Source organism: Setaria italica, chromosome V, assembly GCF_000263155.2.
Source record: "Setaria italica strain Yugu1 chromosome V, Setaria_italica_v2.0, whole genome shotgun sequence".
In the NCBI taxonomy this organism is placed as follows: Eukaryota; Viridiplantae; Streptophyta; class Magnoliopsida; order Poales; family Poaceae; genus Setaria; species Setaria italica.
Window position 1 is genome coordinate 2,150,134 of NC_028454.1, and position 21,409 is coordinate 2,171,542.

Consider the following 21,409-nt stretch of genomic DNA (forward strand, 5'->3'; position numbering starts at 1 on the left):
ATGTGGTATTATGCAAATGGAAAACATGCATTGTGAATTTGTCGTGCTCAAATTATTCAACTACAACATAGCCCCAGAATGTACACTCCAGGTACAGTTGAGTTTCAAATAGTACATGACACTTGGCGAGTGCCAACTCGACCTTTTTTTTAGCAAGTATGGCAGGTGCTCTGCCTTTTCATTATAGCAGAAAGCAGGTAAAGTATTTACAGTGAGAGCTCATTGGAGTCTCAGCGAATGGAACAAGAGAAAAAAAAACTTTACATACACACAAATTGAAACTATATACACAGGAATTGAACTACATCCTATTGGTGAAAACTCGTCCTCAATCGCTTCTTTATGAAGTGCAAGGGTTCATTTTTTTTGAAAAAAATAAAAAAATAAGAAGATTGGAATAGGGATTCCCGATGATTTAGGTTGTGCATATGTTTCGGTTGATGCCCAATAGAATAGTACTACACTGCAGTGTCAGTGTGACATTTTTTGCAGAAGGAAGCATGTAATGTATTTTCGTCATGCTCGTTTTTCTTCAGCTACCTACAACAGTAAACCCCCCCCAAAAAAACAAATAAATAATAATAATCTCCACGTATAGCTGGAATTCAATGCCGTGCTATGATTTGCTGGGAAAAAAACGTGAAAAACATCTTGCAATAAAAGCCCTCTGCGGTGAGACCACCGTCAGCCACAACCACAACACTACTAGCTAGTGCATGCAAAGGCCCTTTGTTTACTGCAATTTGCCAGGATTTGTATACGCCTCCCCAAGTCCTAATCCACTAGCCCCTCATTGTTTATCTAGCAAAAAAGAAATGCAAAGCAAGAGAACCACTGCACATGGGCGCCCGCCTATCATGTCCCAATCAGATCAGTTGCCCGAGCTAAAGCTATGATCAATTCCGGACAAAAACACATTGCATCACTATACAAATCGGGCTCTCGATCGGCCGCCAACAAACTCTCTGAAACCGCTCCTCCATCATTTGTTTATGGATTTCCTTGCCCACTTTTTTTTTTGAGCAAGATTTCCTTCCCCACTCCTGAAACTGCAAAGAGTACTACATGCATGACGCTCTGATGATCCATTTGCAGTTGCAGGTACAGGTCACGAACTGTGCAAATGCGAGTCCGTACGTGTAGCAGGCAACAATTCAGTACGTTTGATGCAACTTGATTTGGTAGAGAGGAAGGTACACATCGACCTCAAGCATCTCAAAACATACAGCACAACAAACGTTTCATGAGAAAGAGCTGAAGTTCCATTCCATTTCTTTCACTTGCTGGTGACTGCAACACTGCAGCTGATGGAGACGAATAACAGGGAGAACAACAGAAGAGAATTAAGCTTCAAGAAAAGCGAAGCTCTAGCTAGCTGCTGTACACCGGCACGGCGAGGACTCGATCGACGCCGGCCGGGCGCGTGCGTGCATGGGAGGGGGAGCGTACGCCGTCGTCGCCTCGCCTCTCAACCCAAGTAGTCTACTTCTCTCCTCCGCCCCGACCGTTCACATCCATGCATGGAGCACACGACTGCCTAGGCACCATTATATCGGGCTTCTTCCTACGACGACTCCTCCGGGATGCTGGCCAGCGCCGGGCGCCACGCGGAGGCGGCGGCATTGGCGGCGCGGCGGGCCTCCATCCTCTTGATCTCGGCGACGATCTGCGCGGCGGTCTTCTGGCCGCCGACGGTCAGCGACAGCAGCCGCGCGGCCTCCTCCTTGGTCAGCACCACCTTCACCCGCACGGCGCCCTTCTTGAGGCCGCCGCCGCCGCCCCGGCCATGGATCCTCGACCTCAGCACGGCGCCCTTGGGGTTGTTGGAGACGGCCTTGCTTCTCTCCTCCACTCCTCCTCCACCTATTGATCCATCTGCTCCTGCGACGGCTGCGGCCGCTGTTGTCGACGACGACGGCGATTTGCTATCTATCTTGGCCTTGCCGCTGCTGCCGCCGAGCGGCCTCTTCTTCATCTTGTGGATGGCCTTCATGAGGAGCTTGAGGGAGACGAGCCTCTGCTTGGGGTTCACAGCCGGCAGAGCTGCGGCTCTTTGTTGGACCAAGCATGCCGCCATGTTGCCCATTCTCTCTCTAGCCTGTGCTTCTAAGCCGGCTGCTGAGCAACTAGGGGAAAGAAAGGGAGAGGGCTGGATGGCTAATGCCCCCGGCGGTGACAGCCACAGCGCTTATATAACCCCAGTTGCGAGAGACCCGGGCTTAAACTAAGCGAGGATTAGGTTGCGCTGCCCCCAATGGAGTGATTATTGCATCGCGAGAGAGATCAAGGTCAAATGGGCTTTGACAGTTAGCCGGTGTCCAGGCCCCCCGACATGAAGTCGGCCACACCCATTGGGATATTTGGTGCAGTCCTTGTGTGCATCTGCACGGACTTCACCACTTCACGAACCTCGCAAGTGGCAGCTAGTGTGGCTGCGTGGGGTCCCATGGAGCTTTCGGAGCACCAACACGTACGCACGGGCTGGTCACGGATGACAACATTCCTACGGGAAAGGCGGAGGAAAAGGTTGCAGCGTGAGCTGCAAAGGCAGCTGGGGCTTATCATGCTACTACGGACGGGATAGTTTTTTGGGTACTTGATCGATTTTGTATTTTCAGAAAGGGGAAAAAATATCAGCAGCCCAGTACGTGCTCAACCTGTAAGAAAAAACATATCAGCAGCAGTAGTGCGTTTTGCACGATTACTTCTTCCATGTAGTCCAAATGAAGCAAAGCGAGCAGGGTTCGGGTTGGATTAGGCTTGCTAGTCGCAAACACAAGTTGTTCACAACTGCTCTGCTTGATCCTTTCTGCTCCACGTGTGTGGCAGGTGCTGTTGCTACTTGGCCTAACCCAGCAGCGCCCTGCTCTGTTCCGCATTTAGCGGCACAGTAACCCACGTGATTAACGACCGGCCATGCAGACAAACCTAAAGCTTCCTATCTGATGTGGCAGTTGGGGTACAGATGAGAGGTGTAGCTGCTATGGAGATGGAGGGAAAAGCCTCAGGTTGGTGCGAGAGGTTTTATACCATTCGTGTTCAAGATTCAGAATAGGGGGCTGCACCCCCTAACTTCAGAGTTTCGGACAGAAACAGGAACGGGACCAGAACTGACAGTCAGGTTTCATCTAGTCCAGGAGGGAATCAGATCCTCAGTTTCAGCACAGTGATCTCCGATTCTAGGGCGTGGGGACTACACATCTGCAATCTCACTCCTGTATCAACTAGGGACTAACAAGGAGAGAGATCTGAAAACTGCAGCATGGCAGCTATATGTGGGCCTGTTTAGTTACTCCAAAATCCTAACTTTGACACTATGTAAGAAGAAGATTACCCATCACATCAAACTTGCAGTACATGTATGGAGTACTAAATGTAGACGAAATCAAAAAATAATTGCACAGTTTGGTTGTACTTTGCGAGACGAATCTTTTGAGCCTAATTAGTCAATATTTGGACAATAATTCACAAATATAAACGAAACGCTACAGTGTGCTCCAGTGCTAGCACAGTGATTTTGGACAACCAAAATCAAGCAACTAAACAAGGCCACAATCAAGTTCTGTGCATTCTGCAAGACTGCAACCTATGCTATATTGCTATGCTAGTCAAATATACAGAGGACTGTTCGTCAGTTCCAGAGAATACGATAAACTGACAGACCAGGTCCGTACAGAACAAACTGCCTTCAGATATCGGAACATTCACAACGTGACATATTCAGGCTTCACATTTCTTCTAATTTCAGTATCTACCAGCTCGTCCTAAATCTGGATCAGCAAACCATGCATACGAGTGTCTTGACACACACACAAAAAAAAAAGAATTAGAGATTTGCTAGACCTTGATTTTTAAGTTTCTCTCAATCACTCTCCCCAGCTCCGGCAATGGCGCCGGCGAGCCTTAGGGTTCGGGTTCCGGGTTTGGGGTAGGGTTACCTATGATCTGCGGGCTTAGAGGAGACTTCGGGGCGGCTTGCCGGTCGGCGGTGGTGGCGGTCGAGACGGCGGGAGAGGATAGGAAGGAAGAGGGCGACAGGAGAGGATCCCGGCCGTTGGATCGAGATCCGACGGCACAGAAAGTGATTGAGAGATAAATCATATATCAATCGATTGAGATATAGACAGACCCAAAGAATTAACGTGCACCACAAAAGAATTTCAGGCCGGTAATATGCTCAGCATTTTCTCTGCAGTCTCAGTGTAGCGTTGCAATAACAGAGAGGCCTGACCACTCTACAATCCCTCCATCATTCAGAATTGAGCTGGGTAATTTGTTTATAGTATAACAATGGGTAACCAATAAGTAAACAAGTATATCCCAGTATGTACAATGCTAAACTTAAACTCTACACGACACTAACATCAGAAAATTGCCGAGCTTCGAAGTGAAGCACGACATTACATTAAGCCGAAATCTGATCAACTTCATCTCTATAATCTAGAAAACGGTATAGCAATAACATAGAGGCCTGATCTATTCTAGCATAACTCACAGCAGCTAGGCGTTAACACATTCTACGGTGCAGAAGGAATCCACTGCGAGAACCGATGGACCGAGGGAAGAATCATAAGAGCACCTGCGAGATCCTCACGGACACGATCTGCCCGTCCCGGGCTGTGTCCCGCATCGCCTCGAACTGGGACACCAACCCTGTCACCCAAGAACACAACAGATCGCGTCAGAAACTCACAACTGCTGCGATTGCTCAAAGCCTGGAACCAGAAATGCTTGCTTCAGCTCAGAGCATACCTGCATTGGACTGGAGGTTGGTGTGGATGGCAGCACCGGTTGCAGAGGCACACTGCTTGGTCAGCAGGTCGTCGCGCTTCCCGGCCCAGGACTTGCTGAGAACAACTGAAGAACCGGCGACACCACCCGTGTCAATCAGTCAACGCAAGCATTGTCATCCACCATGTCATTGCCATGCACATACAGATAGATGACTGGACAGAGAAAGCATTGGGGGTGATCAGATCGTTTTGAAACATACCTGCAGTGGATGGGGAAGCGAGGTGCTTTGCGTTGATGATGGCACAGAAGGCGTCGGCGACCTCCTCGTCCTGGAAGTGCTCGCCGAGTTCCTCGTACTCCCAGGTCTGATCCCAGTACGCCTCCTCCAGGAACAGCTCAGAGTGGCGTGCGTCCAGAATCTGCATGTTCCCTGAACCACCAATTCCATCCCAGTAACATTCAGTAACAAGTATAATAGAGTGGCAGGACGACGTACTTCGCAGCATCCACAGGCTCACCTCGGCAGCTGTTGAGGTTGCACTTGGGGCATCGCATCACATGCATGTCTGCACCACTCGACAGGAGCAAAGAACACGGTGAATGATCACTTGATCAGAGCAACGAGGGACGGCAAAGCCACAAAGGTTGCCATGGGATGTGGGCACGTACCGGTGATCCAGATTCCGGGGCGGGCGTTGTGGAGCTTGCAGGCGCCCATCATCGCGACGCCGAGCTGCAAGTCCTCAGGATCCGGCGGCAGCCACCTCGGCACCGGCAGCTTCCCCATCAGCAGCATCTGAGGCGAGTCCAGCAGGAATGACCCGATCCGCCACGAACCTGCATCTCACCGATAATGTGTCACAGCGAAAGGCAATGGCGAAAGAAAGAAATTGACAAATAAATCCTGGGAGTTGCTGCTCTTACTGCGGTGCTCGCCGCTCTGGCAGAGCGAGTACGCGTGGGTGCCATCTGCGAGAGGGGGAGTACACGTGTTAGTAAGTGGGACCTGCTGTCAGTGAGAATAAGCGGGCTGCGAGTGGGGCCATTTGGTGCTTACCGAAGGCGGCAAAGTAGAGGCGGCGCCAGGAGCGGTAGAACGGGCGATGAATGCGTGGGTTGGCGTCGGAGAGATCGAGGTCGCGAAAGAAGGCGTAGCGCCAGATGGAGTCGTCGGCGAGGAGGCGGCGGAACCAGCGGCAGGTGAAGGAGAGGCGCAGCAGGTCGAAGCCGCACAAGTGCTTGGCCACCTCCGTCCACATGTCTGGCTCATACCTGCATCGAGAAATACAATGTTCAGGATTCAAAATCCGGATTCCAATTTCACAATTTCGGACCAATTTGGTAATGCTGGTGTAAGCGGCTAATGCTGTCAGATCAAATTAGCAGCAGGACCAGGCAAATTACAGCCAGAGCCTCAAAAGTAGATGAGAAGATTTAAATCACAAATTCCATACAATGTAAATAACGAATTCTTATATTCAAACGCAGAGCCAGTTATTCGAACTAAATGTTCTAATTCGAAATGCGTGTCATCGCTACAGCTAGAGATTTCAGGTTTCAAGTCTCTGAACTCTGAAGCATTGAAACAACGAGCAGTTCAAGCTAAACTGCAGCTGTTCAGAGGCATTAGTGGATAAGCACTCTGCTCTAACGCATTCGAATTCAAACAAATTGCAAGTGCTACCCAGATTCATCCAATCGACACAACCAAACTTCTATTTCATGATTCAAACAGAGATGCAGGCCTCGATCGAATTCGAGCTCTTTAATTACTGCTTCAACCAACCCCGCCCCAAAGAAGCGCGTATCCAAATCACTTCTAGCACACGAACCTACGCACATAGTTTCAAATTTCTAAGCACTAAGCAGAAAAATACAAGCCAGATACTCAATGAAATGCAACGAACGAAATTGGAATCACCTCCGAGCTTTAACCTACCCACATTACACAGCTACACGGGAACTTCTAATCTCTGAATTGCGATCGCTTCAAAACCAAACTGCATCCACAGCAGACGATTTTAAATCCCTTCGAAACGCAAGTACAAGCACACATTCGGAAGCTCCAAAATCAAATTCGAGTAAATCCAAGTCAGTATGAACCAATTCCCTTCGCAGGCGCACACATCATAACCAGGGGATCGAACAGAGAGCTCAGTAATCGAATCGGTTCCAACTCCAAATCAAGCAGGAAAGCAAAACCCAATTCAACATCGCACAATTCGCAATGCCATCCACGAACACACAGGCAGAACGCACGCGCAGAGCTTACCAGTTGAAGGGGCGGCGAGGGCGGAAGAGGACGCGCGTCGACGTGCGCAGCGGCGGCTGGCGGCTGCACGTCACACGATGGAGCCCCGCGACGGGGCACCCGATGCCCACCGCGGGGCGCCTCGGCCTCTTCGTCGGCGGCTGTCGCTTCGCCGGACCCGCAGCCTCCTTCGGCTTCGTCGGCGCTGCCTGCTTCCGCGCCCGCTTCCTCGGCGGTGGTGGTGGCGGGGACGAGACGAAGTCCGGGTCGACGCGCGGCGTCCTCGGGCGCTTCCTCAGCTCCATCATCCCCGCCTCGTCCTCTCGTGGTAGTTGCGGTGGTCGGAGGAGGGAGATGGCTTTGCCCATGCAGCGGTGGGAGGCGCTGCGTGTGTTGCGTGCTGGCGAGGAGGGCGTGTGCATATATAAGCGCCGGGGGACGACAGGGATTTCAAATTTTGAAATGGGTGGAAGGCTTGAAGCAGGGGGAAAGGGGGAGTAGCTTGATTACACTGCCTTGTGGGCCCACCAAGACACTAGGCTGGCTGGAGGCTTTGGAGCCCACCATGACTAGCAACATTAACGCCCACAGGTTCCTTCAGATATCAGAACTCTGAACATGTGAAGAGCTATGATTCTGCGAAAGAAGAATACACGATGGATATTATTCATTTTTGCTTTGTTCTGATTAAAATGCAGGACCAAATCTTAGTAAAAGGAATTTACATGCTGTTTTCTTTGTGATCAAACTTACATGTTAATTAGAAATGCCTAGGATTTTTCAGGGTGCAAAATTGCAAATAGAAGCAGCAATCAAGGAGGTACACAGTCACAACTCACGCAGATTGTTTTGCAGCAGCACAAGGCCAGAAATCTGATTTACAGATGCAGCCAAAGTTTTACAAATATTGCATCATGGCATTCATTTATACAAAATACATAGCTTGGTTTTTATCAGACAAAACTAGACCCAGATGAAATGGGTAAAGGGGCAAGTGCCCAGGGGCTTCCCTGATTCCAGGCCCTGATGAATGTTGCCTAGCACACCATAACTCAAAGTTCAGTGTCACAGAACTTCTGATTCCAGGCCCTGATGAATGTTGCCTAGCACACCATAACTCAAAGTTCAGTGTCACAGAACTTCACCATCAGGTCAGAAACCATCCTTCGCGCGAAAGGTATGTAGCTCAAACTGTACCTGAGGTGCAGAAAAAGGAGAATGCAGGAGCGTAGTTAGTTGATTTCTTCAGAAACCTTTGCTCTTACTGTTCAACAGACCAGTCAATTGAAAAGAAAAACAGGAGAGAAAGATGCAAATAAGTAGCACAAATGTTTTCTAAGATCAAGATTTGGAGTGTCACAGTGCCCGCCTTTCCCACCAGTCTGGATACGGTATATTTGATGGACTTTAGTTAAATTCAAACTGTATGAAGTACAATAAAGAAGTAACATTCTGGCCTATGTCATTGAACGGTTCCACATTGCATGGTCTAGGAAAAAGGAGCAGATGGAAGTGGAACACTTTCTGAGCTACTGTGTTGCTATTACATAGTGAGAAAAGTTCGTTCAAGCTAAAGATTCCCTGATGAAGATTTCTAGGACTCATGATCGCTGGAGCGCAAGATGGCCAATTCGATATGGAAACAAAATTCCATGCCAGAATACATGTGGCTTCGGTGCTATCTAATCATAGAAGCACATAACTGTTTCAATAAGAGAGATGGTATGACCAATCACAAGCTAAAATCCATAAATACAACCTTTACAATTAAGTAACTGGAAGCCATGCTGTTTATTAACAGACAGTGAGCAGCCTATTATACACTCAAGAACGTGGAAGATGGCTCGAATAAATTTCAATTCTAAAATCATGTTTAGTCGTTTAAATTCTGAGACTAAAACTAGAATTATGCTGTTTCTGCAAATTGCAGATTGTCACATAAACGCACAACATAAAATACTCCACAGATGTAGATGTACCTAAATAAATTAGCATTGCTTTTCCTCTAAACATGGCAACACTACCAAGTAACAGAGTGCAAAAGAGTGCTGAAACCACCCAGACCACGAATAATGGATAAGTTTGAGGTGGTTCTCTGTTAAATACTTAGAATTTCATTGACATGGATTGAACATGCTAAGTATATAGAATGTTAAAAAATAAATTGTGGAAGCCATCACACAGAAAAAATACTCCAAGTACCAACTGAAAAGTTGCTTCATGGAAGATAGCAGAGACATAACAATTTGTTCTAGTATCCTGACAATAGAGCATTCATTATGGTAACATTCAAGACATGATCCCATATGTTCTTTTAGCACAGTTAGTTTAAGGAAAGCCTACTTGCAAGCAACATAGATCCTACAGATACGCTTCTATGACTTACAAGTCACTAGCATTACTGTAAAAACAGAAGCATTACCAAAACAGGGCGCAGATCTCACATATGATCGCAATCAGCGTTAGCAGCTTGTCATGAATCTGCAAAGTTAAACCAAATGCAGAGAACATGGTTATATGGTCATAAATCTGCAAAGCTAAACCAAATGCAGAGAACATGGTTATACAGGATTTGGATGGATGTCTATTAAATTTAGTACCAGAAAAATAAGGCCATGAGAAACAACAAGAACAGTTCAAATATTACTAACCCAAAGAGCGAAGATTAGAGCCAAAACAACACATCCAACATAAATAGCTGTTGCATACAAACGAACTGGATCAAACATCATCCTTAGCTGTTTTTGTGGCCCCATAACAAAGGCTGTGCTGCCAAACAAAGGTTGAAATCAGTATATGGCAAACATTCTACAATCAACACAGATAACAAACACATATGTTGAGGACAAGTGTATTCATCTCTTATTTGATGATATGCACACTTTAATTGTAGAAATACTGAAGTAGCAAAATCATAGAAAGTTACAAGTGAAGAAACTGCGTTATACCTCCCAACTGCCAATATGTTTCCAAATGTAAACATGACTGCGAATTTGATAGGTCTAGCGAAGACGATAAAAGACTGCAGAAAAGAGTGAAATATAAGCAGTGCATTACACATGATAGCAGGAATTTGAAGTCATTACCAGAACCTAACAAATATGACACGAAGACATTCTTGCAATGGCTAAAATTTCAGAAATACTCTATATACAGTAAGTCACGATTTTAAGGCTTGGCACAAAGTTCTCCACCAGCACGAGCAGGTAACAGCTATTCCAACTCTCTGAGAACCGTACGGGCACGGGCGATGAAAAATGGATTGCGGGAGCGTACCAGGATCATCAGGGCGAGTCCGGCCACCAAGCACGCCGCGAAGGCGTAGATCCTCTGAGCCAGGCAAACGACGAAAACCGAATCAGATCGGTGCAAACCAGAGCCATGAAATCCCTGCGGCATTCCGGGGTTTCAGAGGGGATCCGCCTGACCTGGAGAGGGGAGAGGGAGCAGAGGTCCTCGGTGTCCCCCAGGATGGAGTCCTCCGCCAGCTCCTCCTCGTCGCCGCCGGCGAGGGAGCGGTGGAGGCGGGTGAGGGCGTCCATGGCTGGCGGGGTCGGGTCGAAGAAGCAGGGGAGGAGTCTACTTGGGCACGGGGAGTTCGTGACATGATGAAACGACGCTGGAGTTTTTTTAGAGGAACCGGGTTGGATTTTATTAATAATATAAAACGTGGAAATTACAAACAACCCATTACAAAGAGATCCCTTGAAGATAACAAAATTACAACAGGAACTGAGTCGTTGCAAGATCCTAAACTTCTGTTTCATCTCCAATGTAACATTCCAAGCATGGCGCCTCGCCGGAGCTGGACGTGGTAAAGCATCGAAGATGGACCCGGAAATCGTTCGCCTTCCTGGGCTGGAAGCCTGGAACCCATCAAATTTAGCCCGGCCCATGATCGGGTTTGTTTCAGGCGTTAGTAAATTTGGCCCGCCAGTCGGCCCGAGTTTTATGCTCTCCAAGAAACCATGGCGTGATCTAAGAATAAGTTTAATAAAGTGATGTCAGTAGGCTATATTATGTACAGGTGAGTTGATTAGATTGGCAACAGATGATATGGCTATTAGATTGGCTCTGTTATTAGCCATGGTCTTAAAGTAAAGGTCGTAAATGCATCTTCAGCATCACCGCCCGGGAAAACTTTCAGAGTGTGCCCATGCATCTTCAGCTTACAAGCTCTTGACAGCAGATTCACTGAACTAAGGGAACAACACGGACAATTCTGAAAGATTATGGGGTAACTATGGTTGCCTATCTTAGCTCACCATAGGTTGCATGTTTATATATATAGAATAAGAATTACAGATATAGATAGTTTAAGATAGTTTAAACTAGGACTCCTAACTTAAGTTCTATTCTATCGATAGCAAACTACAGGAGTCCATCTATCTATGAGACATGTTCGGTTACAACTCTAGTATAACACGTTTAATATCTCTAACACCCCCGCTCAATCTAAACTTTCCTAGCCACCTTGAAGTTTGAGATTGCGAACAAATGTATTCATCTTTGCAACCGGTAAGGCTTTTGTAAATCCATCTGCCAACTGATCTCCAGAAGAGATGAACCGAACTTGTAGCTGTTTTCTCATAACTCTTTCACGTACGAAGTGAAAATCAATTTCAATATGTTTTGCTCTAGCATGAAACACGGGATTAGCCGATAAGTATGTTGCACCAAGATTATCACACCAAAGAATTGAGGTGCGCTGCACTTTAACCCCAAGTTCGGTCATCAGTTGCTCAAGCCATATTATTTCTGCAGTAGCATTAGCCATCGCTTTATATTCTGCTTCTGTACTAGATCTTGAAACAGTTGGCTGTTTTCTAGCACTCCACGAGATAAGATTACTTCCATAGAATATGGCGAAGCCTCCAGTAGAACGCCTATCATCTGTATCACCTGCCCAATCCGCATCTGAGAAGGCACTGATGAATGACGACAATACCTTTTGAATATGCATCCTGAGTCCAATGGTGTGTTGTACATATCTAAGTATTCTTTTAACTGCAGTCCAATGAACAGAGGTCGGTGCATGAAGAAATTGACATACTCTGTTGACGGCAAAGGATAAATCTGGTCGTGTAATTGTCAAATATTGAAGAGCACCAACTATACTTCTGTAGCGAGTAGCATCTTCTGGACTGAGAGGAACACCATCATAGCTCGACAGCTTCTCAGATGCAGATAAAGGAGTCGTGCAAGGTTTGCAGCCGAGCATTCCAACACGCTTCAACAAGTCTTGTGCATACTTAGCTTGAGATAGAGTTATGCTATCTAAATCTTCTTTAACTTCTATACCCAAGAAGTAATGTAATTTGCCAAGATCCTTTAGTGCGAAGTCTTCTTTTAAATCAGCGAGAAGAGTTGTCACTGCTTCAGGTGATGAGCTCGTAACAATAATATCATCAACATAGATAAGCATATAAATAGTTGTACCACCCCTATGATATATAAAAAGAGACATGTCTGATTTTGACGGCACAAAACCTAGAGTGATTAATTTGGAACTTAACCTGGAGTACCACGCCCTAGGCGCCTGCTTCAGCCCATAAATAGCCTTGTCCAATTTACATATATATCCTGGTGTTTTAGTATCCTCAAAACCCGGAGGCTGCTTCATATAAACTTCCTCTTCCAGAACACCATGCAAGAACGCGTTCTGCACATCAAGTTGTCTGAGGCACCATCCCCTTGACACTGCAATAGAGAGTACCAATCTAACTGTAGCTATCTTGACAACTGGGCTGAAAGTGTCTTCATAGTCGATGCCATAGCGTTGCTTGAATCCCTTGGCAACTAATCGAGCTTTGTATCTATCAATACTCCCATCGGCTTTTCGTTTGATTTTGAAAACCCATTTGCAATCAATAACATTCTGTCCAGTTTTTCTTGGAACGAGATGCCAAGTTTTATTCTTAGCTAGAGCTTGAAATTCCACTTCCACTGCATCACGCCACTTTGAATCTGAAATAGCTTCATCAACGGAATTAGGTTCACCAGTAGCACTAAACATGCCATATCGAATCATACCATCATATAGCTTCTTTGGTTTGATAATACCGCTTTGCAACCGTGTTTGGTGACGCGGGGGATCAGGTGTGGCTGCTGGAGAACTAGAGGTTGTAGAAGATCCGGGCGCAAATTCATGTGCACCTGATGCTGTAGCATGCAGCGGTGTCCCAGGTGGAGACTCCTCAGACGCATGCCCTCCTGTCGCCGCACTGTTGTCTTCTGGTGCAGCAACAGCGGTCGGCAGCTGGACTGCTGTTCCCCCATGCGGTGTAGCAGGCGAAACAGCACCGTTCGACGAGCTGGGAGGAGACAGCGTTTCCACCTGGGAGCTGCAGCCTGGGCTATGTGCACCACGTCGTGCCGGTACCGCTGGGAGCATAGGCATGGGACCTGCAATTTTCTCTGAAGATTCACTAGAAGGAGCAGGTACGTCAGTAGTATTAGTAATATCAGATGCAGCACAGTCATCATCCCCTGGATTTCGAAGGGAAGAAGGCAGTAGGACAATTTCTTTTCTAAGAGAGGGACCGGCGTTAGGATGGAGCTTTGAAAAGGGAAACACAGCTTCATCAAAAACGACATCACGGGAGATGTAAATGCGTCCAGTGGAGATATCAAGGCACTTAAAACCTTTGTGCATGGAACTATAGCCAAGGAAAGCACACTGAGTGGATCGAAAAGATAACTTCCTGGAATTATATGGCCGCAGATTAGGCCAACAAGCGCAGCCAAAAACATGGAGATTGCTATAATCGGGTGCATCATGAAAAAGGCGAGTACTAGGAATTTCAAAATCAATAACCTTGCTGGGAAGAATATTAATGAGATAGGTAGCTGTAAGGAAAGCTTGATCCCAAAATTTTAAAGGTATGGAAGCATGAGCAAGGAGAGCTAAACCAACTTCAACAATATGTCTATGTTTGCGTTCAGCAGCACCGTTTTGTTGATGAGCATGAGGACAAGACACACGGTGTGTGATCCCAATTTGCTTGAAGAAGGAATTTAATTTTTCATACTCGCCTCCCCAATCTGATTGAACACAAAGAATTTTCTTAGAGAACTGTCTTTCTACTAAGTTTTGAAAGTCTTGGAAAATTCGAAAAACATCAGATTTATGCTTCAACAAATATATCCAAGTGTATTTGCTATAGTCGTCAATGAAGCTAACATAATAGCTATAACGCCCAACAGAGATGGGTGCAGGCCCCCACACATCAGAATAAATCAGATCAAGAGGAGCACTAGAAATTTTATTGGAAACGGAATAAGGCAGTTGATGGCTCTTGGCCCTTTGACATGAATCACAAATTGACTCAACATTCTTGGAACTAGCACACGGCAATTTATTTGAGCTAAGGATCTTCTGAACTATGGGAGTAGCAGGGTGACCTAGACGACTATGCCATAACGATGTAGAAGGGACATGGACTCCAAAGGCTTCATGCTTTGACTCTATTTTTTCTTTTGATGGAATGAGAGGATACAGGCCACCTTTGCATCTACCGTGATGTAAAGTCCTCTTCGTTTCCAGATCCTTAACGAGAAAGAAATCAGGGTGAAATTCAAGAAAAGCATTGTTATCTTTGGCAAGTTTATGAACTGAAATAAGGCTTTTGGCAGAAGAGGGCACATGAAGAATATTGTTCAAATCAAGTTTACTGGAAGGGGTATGAAAGACTGTATGCCCAATATTACTAATACTCATACCTTTGCCACTGGCGTTATGAACTTGTTCATTGCCACTATATTTGTCACGGACGGTCAGCTTGTCAAGTTCACCGGTGATATGGTTAGTGGCCCCGCTGTCCACATACCAATTTGTATCAACACCATAAGCTCCTGCTGGCCGCCCACGGTACTGGTTGTCTTCCTCGTAACGAAAATAGCATTGATTTGCTTCATGATTTGTCTTCTTGCATATTTGACACGGCACCTTCTTTGTGCCTTGCGAGCTGTTGCCTTGAGTATTACTGGTGAAATTTTGATTGCTGTTTTGTCCATTACGCCCTGAATTGGATCGACCTCCACGTCGACCACCAGAGCGACTACGGCTTCCACGACCACGGGATGCCATATTAGCTGAAGACTGAAATTGATCGGTTCCTTGATACATCTCGAGCCGAAGATCGTACTCCATAAGTAGCGAATATAATTCAGAAAGTGAAAGATCTCCTGACCGGCCCATCATAGAGGAAACAAAGGGGTGATAATCATAATCTAAACCATTAAGTAGGTGAGCAACCACCTCATCATCGTTGATGACGACGCCGGCTGACGCGAGCTCATCCTTGATGTTTTGCATCTTGTTGAAGTAGGCTGCCGTGGTAAGACTGCCCTTCTTGGTGGTGGCCAATTGCATGCGCAGATTCGTAATCCGCGCTCTTGATTGTCCTGCAAACATAGCCCCTAACGCCTTCCATGCCTGCGCAGAGGTTGTTGCAGTCGTGATCCCGACGAGGACCTCCTTGGAGACCGAATTCACCAGGTAGCTGAGTAGCTGTTGATCTTTTTCCACCCATGAGTCATGCTCTGGGTTGGGAATTTCCTTCTTCTTGCCGTCGACTTCAGCTTCAAGTACTTGTCGCGGCTCGGCGATAGTTCCATCCAGGATCCCAAGCGCCTTGGCGCCTCGAACAGCAGGCAGGAACTGAGTTTTCCACAGGACAAAGTTATCCCGTGTAAGCTTGTCCACCACCGGATGTCCGAAAGAAGAGGATTGGTGCCTTCCATCATGAGAAGAAGACGATGACATCTTGTTTGTCGTGTAGGAGGAGCGTCACAATCTTGAGTTGCGCACTTCTGTTGCAACGTCGCGGGGAGGAGCGTCACGAGCAGCGTCGCGGCCCCCTTGTCGCGAGGATGTGCTGACAGGATTTTTTTTCTTTAGATCTATTCTAGGAAGAGGCGGCTCTGATTACCATGAAAGATTATGGGGTAACTATGGTTGCCTATCTTAGCTCACCATAGGTTGCATGTTTATATATATAGAACAAGAATTACAGATATAGATAGTTTAAGATAGTTTAAACTAGGACTCCTAACTTAAGTTCTATTCTATCGATAGCAAACTACAGGAGTCCATCTATCTATGAGACATGTTCGGTTACAACTCTAGTATAACACGTTTAATATCTCTAACAAATTCAACAGTCTCTTTCCTTGCCGACAACGACTCGAAAGAATCATCTGCAACGGCATCCCTGGCATTGCAATTGGATTGAACATAGCATTGCTACCAACATTTCTCAGCAACAACTGAAAACTTCATGTCGCTGTGCTGCTCCAGGACTCCAGGTGCTCCTGGAACGTCAACGACAGCACATTCAGGTATTTGCTGCTGTTCGAATCATCAGAAAGCTAGGCATCACGGTTATCTGACTGATCACAAAAATCAGCACTACTGTGCCGTCGCAATTCATCAGACACGTCGCGCTCCAGCCCTTCCTCGGCAGGGAAAGGGAGACACGGGAAGAGAGGAGACGTCTCTGGCAGCTGCATTCAAGCGCCCGGCTTCGAGCACCGATGGGCGCGGCAGTCTGCGCGCGCGTATTGCTGCCGGAGCAACGCTGGGGCAAGTCCTGATCGAACAGCATATGCATTCAAGCCCGGCTGGAACAGAGCGTGAGGAGGTCCGGCGGCGGCGGACGCCGGTGGACCGGCTGGCGTCGAGCCGTTCATCAGGGGTCCTTACAGAAATGTTCGATTCGGAATTTTGCAAAGATACCCCTAAATTGGATCGCGATCAATAATCGCGATCCAAATAAGGGGCCTTTATGCAAATATTAGGTCCGGTATTTTACAAAATAACCCCCAATTTTGATCGCGGCTATTAATCGCGGTCCAAACCAGGGGCGTTTTGAAAATACTCAGGGCCGGCGGCGGAGCAGCCGCCGTATGTACAAGGTCCGCCACCATCTCAGGACACCCAGCACCCGCCGCGCCGCCGCGGCAGCATCTCCGGAGAGGTGCGGACCGTGAGCGGCATGCGCGGGGATACCGATGAACGTATTGGCCAGTGAATCTACAGGGAGGCTCGCGTGGGACGCATGGCGGCGGGGCTAGCGGAGGTCGACGGCGGCGAGGCGGCTAGCCCAGACTTGCTCTTGCTCCAGCAGTGTAGCGTGGGCTGCGTGGACTGGGAAATCTGAGGCGGAGCTGCCGCCGGCGCCGGGTGGTCATGCTCCGCTCGGCGCCGGGCCATCGATCCCCCACTTCCTGCCATCCCATCCCATGCACCGCGCCGGCGGTGTACCAAGGAGGCGGGCTGCAAGCGTCTCAATCTTTTTCCTTCCCGCTAAGGACTCAAAAGGTCATCTGAAACGGCATCGGCGTCCAGATTTGCTGGCGTTGCAATTCGATTGAACATAACATTTGCTGCCAACATTGTTCAGACAACTAATGACTTCATGTCGTCCTGTTCGTCCAGGTGCTCCTGGAACGTCAACGACATCAGCATTCAGGCATTGTTCAGACAAGTGAATTCTCTTGAACAAATTACACTCAATCACACACAAATAAGCAAAACAGCCAATCCACCCAACATAAAGCTGACGGTTCAAGTGCAAGGCAGGAATTTTCCTTCCCGTTAAAGATTCGTTCAAGAGAATTCTCTAAAATGACATTGAAGCTCAGTTTTGCAGGCATTGCGATTCACTTAAACAGATGCCACCAGCAAGCGTCCTCGTTTCAGATTTTCAGCCTTGGATTAACAAGAGCTTACACATGTTGTCATGTTGATCCAGATGAACAACCTGGAACCCATCAAATATAGCCCAGCCCATGACCGGGTTTGTTTCAGGCTTTCAAATGCTATTGGGTCTAAGAACGCTATCCAATGTGTTTAAATCTCAATGTAGCATCTTATTTCAAATATGCTTAATTGTCACTACTCTGTCTTATTTTATTGTGTTTTATTTTTTACTCGATTCCACTTGTACAAATTGCAGGAAACACTATCCAATGTGTTATATTGCTGTGTTGAGTATATAGACAGAAACACCCAACCAATTCGCGCGTTATTAGCAGTCTGTGTTTACAATGATTCCACAAGCTGCTACTACTGTCTGTAAGCTGATTTTTTTTAACTGAAGAAACAACTGCATTGAACACAACATCCTGGCAAATCGCCGGACACGAGTTCACTTTATAAACTCAGGGGCTTGGCTCGTCAACAGCACAGAGCCAGGGTTCACCTACAAAATTAGGTTGCACGTTGTGAATCTCAGGCAAATCAAATCAAGTGAATAGGCAGAGACCCATTCGAAGTGAGGAAGGGAAGCCCAGCGAGCCTTCACTGAACATTCATCAGAAAAAGGAGTGGCTGTCTGGCTGGCAGTGATCAGTGATCACAGATCAGCGGCAACCATTTTTCATGGTCATGAAGCATAAGCAAGGCAGCAATGACACAAGCGAGATCAGAATTTGTTAAAGATTCATTCATATATCAAATCACTCCAAACTCGTCTGATACATCTCAGATTTCTCCCCAAATTGTCTTAAACCCAACTCGTCAGACGGCTCAACGACACAGCAAACGAAATCAGAAGCACTAACAGAGAACATCTCAATCCTAAGTGTACAACGCATCCAGCTCGGCCCGGCCGGAGACCCTGGCTGTCATCTTCACGGTGTCGACGCCGAGCTCCGCCGCCACGCGCCGCATGACCCCGAACTCCGCGGGCCTCGCGCCCGCCGGCCACGTCACCACCATGCTGGCCGCCTTGCCCCGGATCTCGCACTCCGCGAGCACCGCCGCGCCGAGCCCGTCCACCACGCTCCCGGGCGGGGCCAGCGCCGCCACGGCCCTGGCCGCGCCCACCCCGCCCTGCAACCGCGCGGCGCGGGTCTCCAGCTTCCCCTCCACGGGCTCGTCGGCCGCGAGCCGGCCCCTGTACGACGCGCTCCGGACCGCGTCCAGGACCAGCACCTCCTCCGGCTGGAGCTTGGAGACGAGGGCCTTGGCGGCGGCGCGCGCGCGGTGGGCGGGGACGGCGCCGTGCGCGGCGGCGAGGAGCGCGCCGGAGGGGTGGAGGTAGACGCGGACGGGCGCGTGGGGCTGCAGGGGCAGGTCGGGGAGGAGGAGGGACGCGTGGAGCGGCGGCGGGGAGGCGAGGAGCGCGAGGGAGGTGCGGGAGATGAGGACGATGAGGAGGCGCGGGGCGGGTGGGCTAGGGCTCGGGGAGACGACGAGGATGGGGGTGGGCTGCGGCGGCGGGGCGGCGAAGTTGTCGAGGTCGTCGGGGGAGAAGCGGGACGGCGGCGGCACGTCGGTGACGACGTCCTCCATGGTGCGGCTCGATCGGCGGTGCTTGCGGCGGCGGTGGGGGTTTGGGGGAAGATCTGCGGCAGCTTGCACAGTTGCACGGCTTGCCGGCTTGGTGGGGTTTAATGGGCTTTTTTCTTTCTTGGGCTTCAGGTAAGGATTGGCGACACTGGAAAGAGTCTGAAAGAGTAGTAGGTTCTACTGGCATTTTGGAAAACATTATTTATATAACTTTCGAGGAAAAATGTTATTAATGTTGATTTTCGGATTCGGAAAAAACTTAGTCAATAATTTTTTCTACAAATTATCAAAAAAATATACATTGAACTTTGTTAAATATTTTTAGTTATATATTTTTTTTAAAAATAATTAAGAAATATTTACAAAGAAAAAATTTAGTACTTTTGCGAAGAAATAAAAGGAAAAAGAGAGAGAGAAAAGGACTGAGGTGGAAGACAAGAAAATGATTGGGAAACGAAAACCAAAGCGTCTAGGGATGTGTAACATTGGTAGATGTGAGGTTTTTGCACGTGAAAAGAGCACGCATGAAGTATTTAGAAATAGAGTATTTCTATCGTGAGCATGCCATGTTGTTAATAGATCATCATGAATAGATTTAAAACCAAGACAAGCTATGACAACACACATGCACCACGGGTGAAATAGAATCCCCGCAAATCGTTTATAATAACCCAACAATCCTTTGCTGAACTCAAAACGTATATACACCATGTTACTTTGAGTTGCTATACTATATGTAGGATGGTGTCGTGGTGTAGTAAAGGGAGAAGGGGGAAAAGTGGCATTGTCGCTACACTCCATCAACGTTGTGTCCATGGTTGCACAAGGCTTCGGCCCCTCTACTGAATCTTCTAAGATAGAAATGGTAAGGCTTCGGCCCCTCTACTGAATCTTCTAAGATAGAAATGGTAAGATCAAGATAAAGTGAACTGATGTGGAGAAAGAAAGACAATGAACAAAACGTTGAAAGGACACGCGGTATTAATACTTCGTAGGTTTTGTGCACATGGGAGTGTGCACGTGTCATAATATAAACATTCTTTACGTGTCGACTATGGAATTGAAGTTCCGATATTAAGGGAACATGTGGGAAAGCGCATGCACAGATAGAGCGTTTCCTAACGGGCGATCGCGGAATCAGAATTTCGAGATCAAGATTGCCACCACAAGCAATGCCATACTGTCGAGAAATCATCACGGATGGATTTAAATGCCATAAATAGACTGTTCTTTTATGATTGACTGTGGAACTAGAGTTTCGATATTAAGGAAACACGTGGGGTCTGTACACGTGGCGGCCGGCTTAAGACGATCGAGAGGAACCGGACGGACCTGCCTAATCGGTGAAGAGTACTCCCTTTCTTACTTGCGGGAGTGGAAGAACGCCAGCCAAGTCGGGGGCGTTTTGTTACAGAGGGTCCTAAGCAGGGGCGATTTGTATAATATTCTGAGGAGGTCACTGTGTTTGAGTCCTCCACGGAATCAAAGGTTTTGTTTGTACTTCTACTCTGGAAATATGTTCCAAGGTGCAGAAAATTTGAGCCTGAGGGTAATTGGTACCACACAAGGAGCAGGCACATACAAGAGGAACTTTGAAGCCATTTGATTTTTCGACGCATTTTGCCGCAAGATGAACTTTGAATCTTTTGTTTGTTTTTTATGAGGATAGTGTTTATTTTGTAATTTCTGGCACTTGTGATATTTTATTTCGCAACCATTAAATACATGGTAATTGGTACCACACACACAAGAACCATAGTGGTATGTTATTCACATATTTCTTGCATGTTTCATTCTTAGCCTTGCAGTCCTGCACGTTGCATTCACAATTTTTTCTATCGGACACTAATACTAACAATGACTTTCTTCTTTTTTAAAAGATATAACATTTAAGATAAGCTAATTAGTTTAAAATGAATAATTATTTTATCATAAGCATCCTACTCCCTCCGTTCCAAATTACAATTTATTTTGAATTTTCTACATATACAGTTATATCTAGATACATAGCAAACAGTTATATCTAGATACATAGCAAAAATGATATATTTAGAATAGTCAAATGAATAGTAATTTGAAATGGAGGGAGGAACAGAGGGAGTAAAATGATATATCTAGAAAAGTCA

At 47.1% G+C, this 21,409-nt stretch overlaps 4 protein-coding genes across 6 annotated transcripts; all 4 read right to left on the reverse strand.

The window, feature by feature from the left end:
* Window positions 1-1,241: 1,241 nt before the first annotated feature.
* On the reverse strand, window positions 1,242-2,146 carry LOC101770987. Its single transcript, XM_022827184.1, has one exon. The coding sequence runs from the start codon at window positions 2,084-2,086 to the stop codon at window positions 1,565-1,567; it is 522 nt and encodes a 173-aa protein (XP_022682919.1). The 5' UTR covers window positions 2,087-2,146; the 3' UTR covers window positions 1,242-1,564.
* Window positions 2,147-4,272: 2,126 nt separating this feature from the next.
* LOC101772706 (probable F-box protein At5g36000) lies at window positions 4,273-7,876 on the reverse strand. 3 transcript variants are annotated; one of them, XM_012845833.2, is made up of 9 exons: window positions 7,739-7,876; window positions 7,007-7,621; window positions 5,792-6,006; window positions 5,659-5,703; window positions 5,404-5,571; window positions 5,253-5,300; window positions 4,994-5,164; window positions 4,753-4,857; window positions 4,273-4,653 (listed from the first exon to the last, which is right to left on the reverse strand). In XM_012845833.2, the coding sequence occupies exons 2-9, from the start codon at window positions 7,405-7,407 to the stop codon at window positions 4,568-4,570; spliced, it is 1,239 nt and encodes a 412-aa protein (XP_012701287.1). In that variant the 5' UTR covers window positions 7,408-7,621; window positions 7,739-7,876; the 3' UTR covers window positions 4,273-4,567. The 3 variants fall into 3 exon arrangements, with proteins under 3 accessions (XP_012701287.1, XP_004967500.1, XP_012701286.1); XM_004967443.3 differs by lacking the exon at window positions 7,739-7,876 and having other exon boundaries at window positions 7,007-7,385; window positions 7,496-7,668; XM_012845832.2 differs by lacking the exon at window positions 7,739-7,876 and having other exon boundaries at window positions 7,007-7,668.
* Window positions 7,807-10,600, reverse strand: LOC101773116 (vesicle transport protein SFT2B). The gene is made up of 6 exons (XM_004967444.4): window positions 10,414-10,600; window positions 10,262-10,315; window positions 9,934-10,007; window positions 9,637-9,754; window positions 9,408-9,466; window positions 7,807-8,182 (listed from the first exon to the last, which is right to left on the reverse strand). Exons 1-6 carry the CDS (start codon window positions 10,525-10,527, stop codon window positions 8,104-8,106), a joined length of 498 nt encoding a protein of 165 aa, XP_004967501.1. The 5' UTR covers window positions 10,528-10,600; the 3' UTR covers window positions 7,807-8,103.
* Window positions 10,601-18,411: 7,811 nt separating this feature from the next.
* On the reverse strand, window positions 18,412-19,401 carry LOC101773526. Its single transcript, XM_004967445.3, has one exon. It carries the CDS (start codon window positions 19,284-19,286, stop codon window positions 18,570-18,572), a length of 717 nt encoding a protein of 238 aa, XP_004967502.1. The 5' UTR covers window positions 19,287-19,401; the 3' UTR covers window positions 18,412-18,569.
* Window positions 19,402-21,409: the final 2,008 nt, after the last annotated feature.

Coding starts and splice junctions, on each gene's coding strand:
- LOC101773116 (XM_004967444.4), bottom strand. CDS start 10,527: ATGGACGCCCTCACCCGCCTCCACCGCTCCCTCGCCGGCGGCGACGAG. Junction 9,755..9,933: donor AACATATTGGCAGTTGGGAG/GTATAACGCAGT, acceptor TTTGTTTGGCAG/CACAGCCTTTGTTATGGGGC. Junction 9,467..9,636: donor CTCTAATCTTCGCTCTTTGG/GTTAGTAATATT, acceptor TTAACTTTGCAG/ATTCATGACAAGCTGCTAAC.
- LOC101773526 (XM_004967445.3), bottom strand. CDS start 19,286: ATGGAGGACGTCGTCACCGACGTGCCGCCGCCGTCCCGCTTCTCCCCC.
- LOC101770987 (XM_022827184.1), bottom strand. CDS start 2,086: ATGGGCAACATGGCGGCATGCTTGGTCCAACAAAGAGCCGCAGCTCTG.
- LOC101772706 (XM_012845833.2), bottom strand. CDS start 7,407: ATGCACACGCCCTCCTCGCCAGCACGCAACACACGCAGCGCCTCCCAC. Junction 6,007..7,006: donor CCTCGCCGCCCCTTCAACTG/GTAAGCTCTGCG, acceptor TTCTCGATGCAG/GTATGAGCCAGACATGTGGA. Junction 5,301..5,403: donor CCCCGGAATCTGGATCACCG/GTACGTGCCCAC, acceptor CGAGTGGTGCAG/ACATGCATGTGATGCGATGC.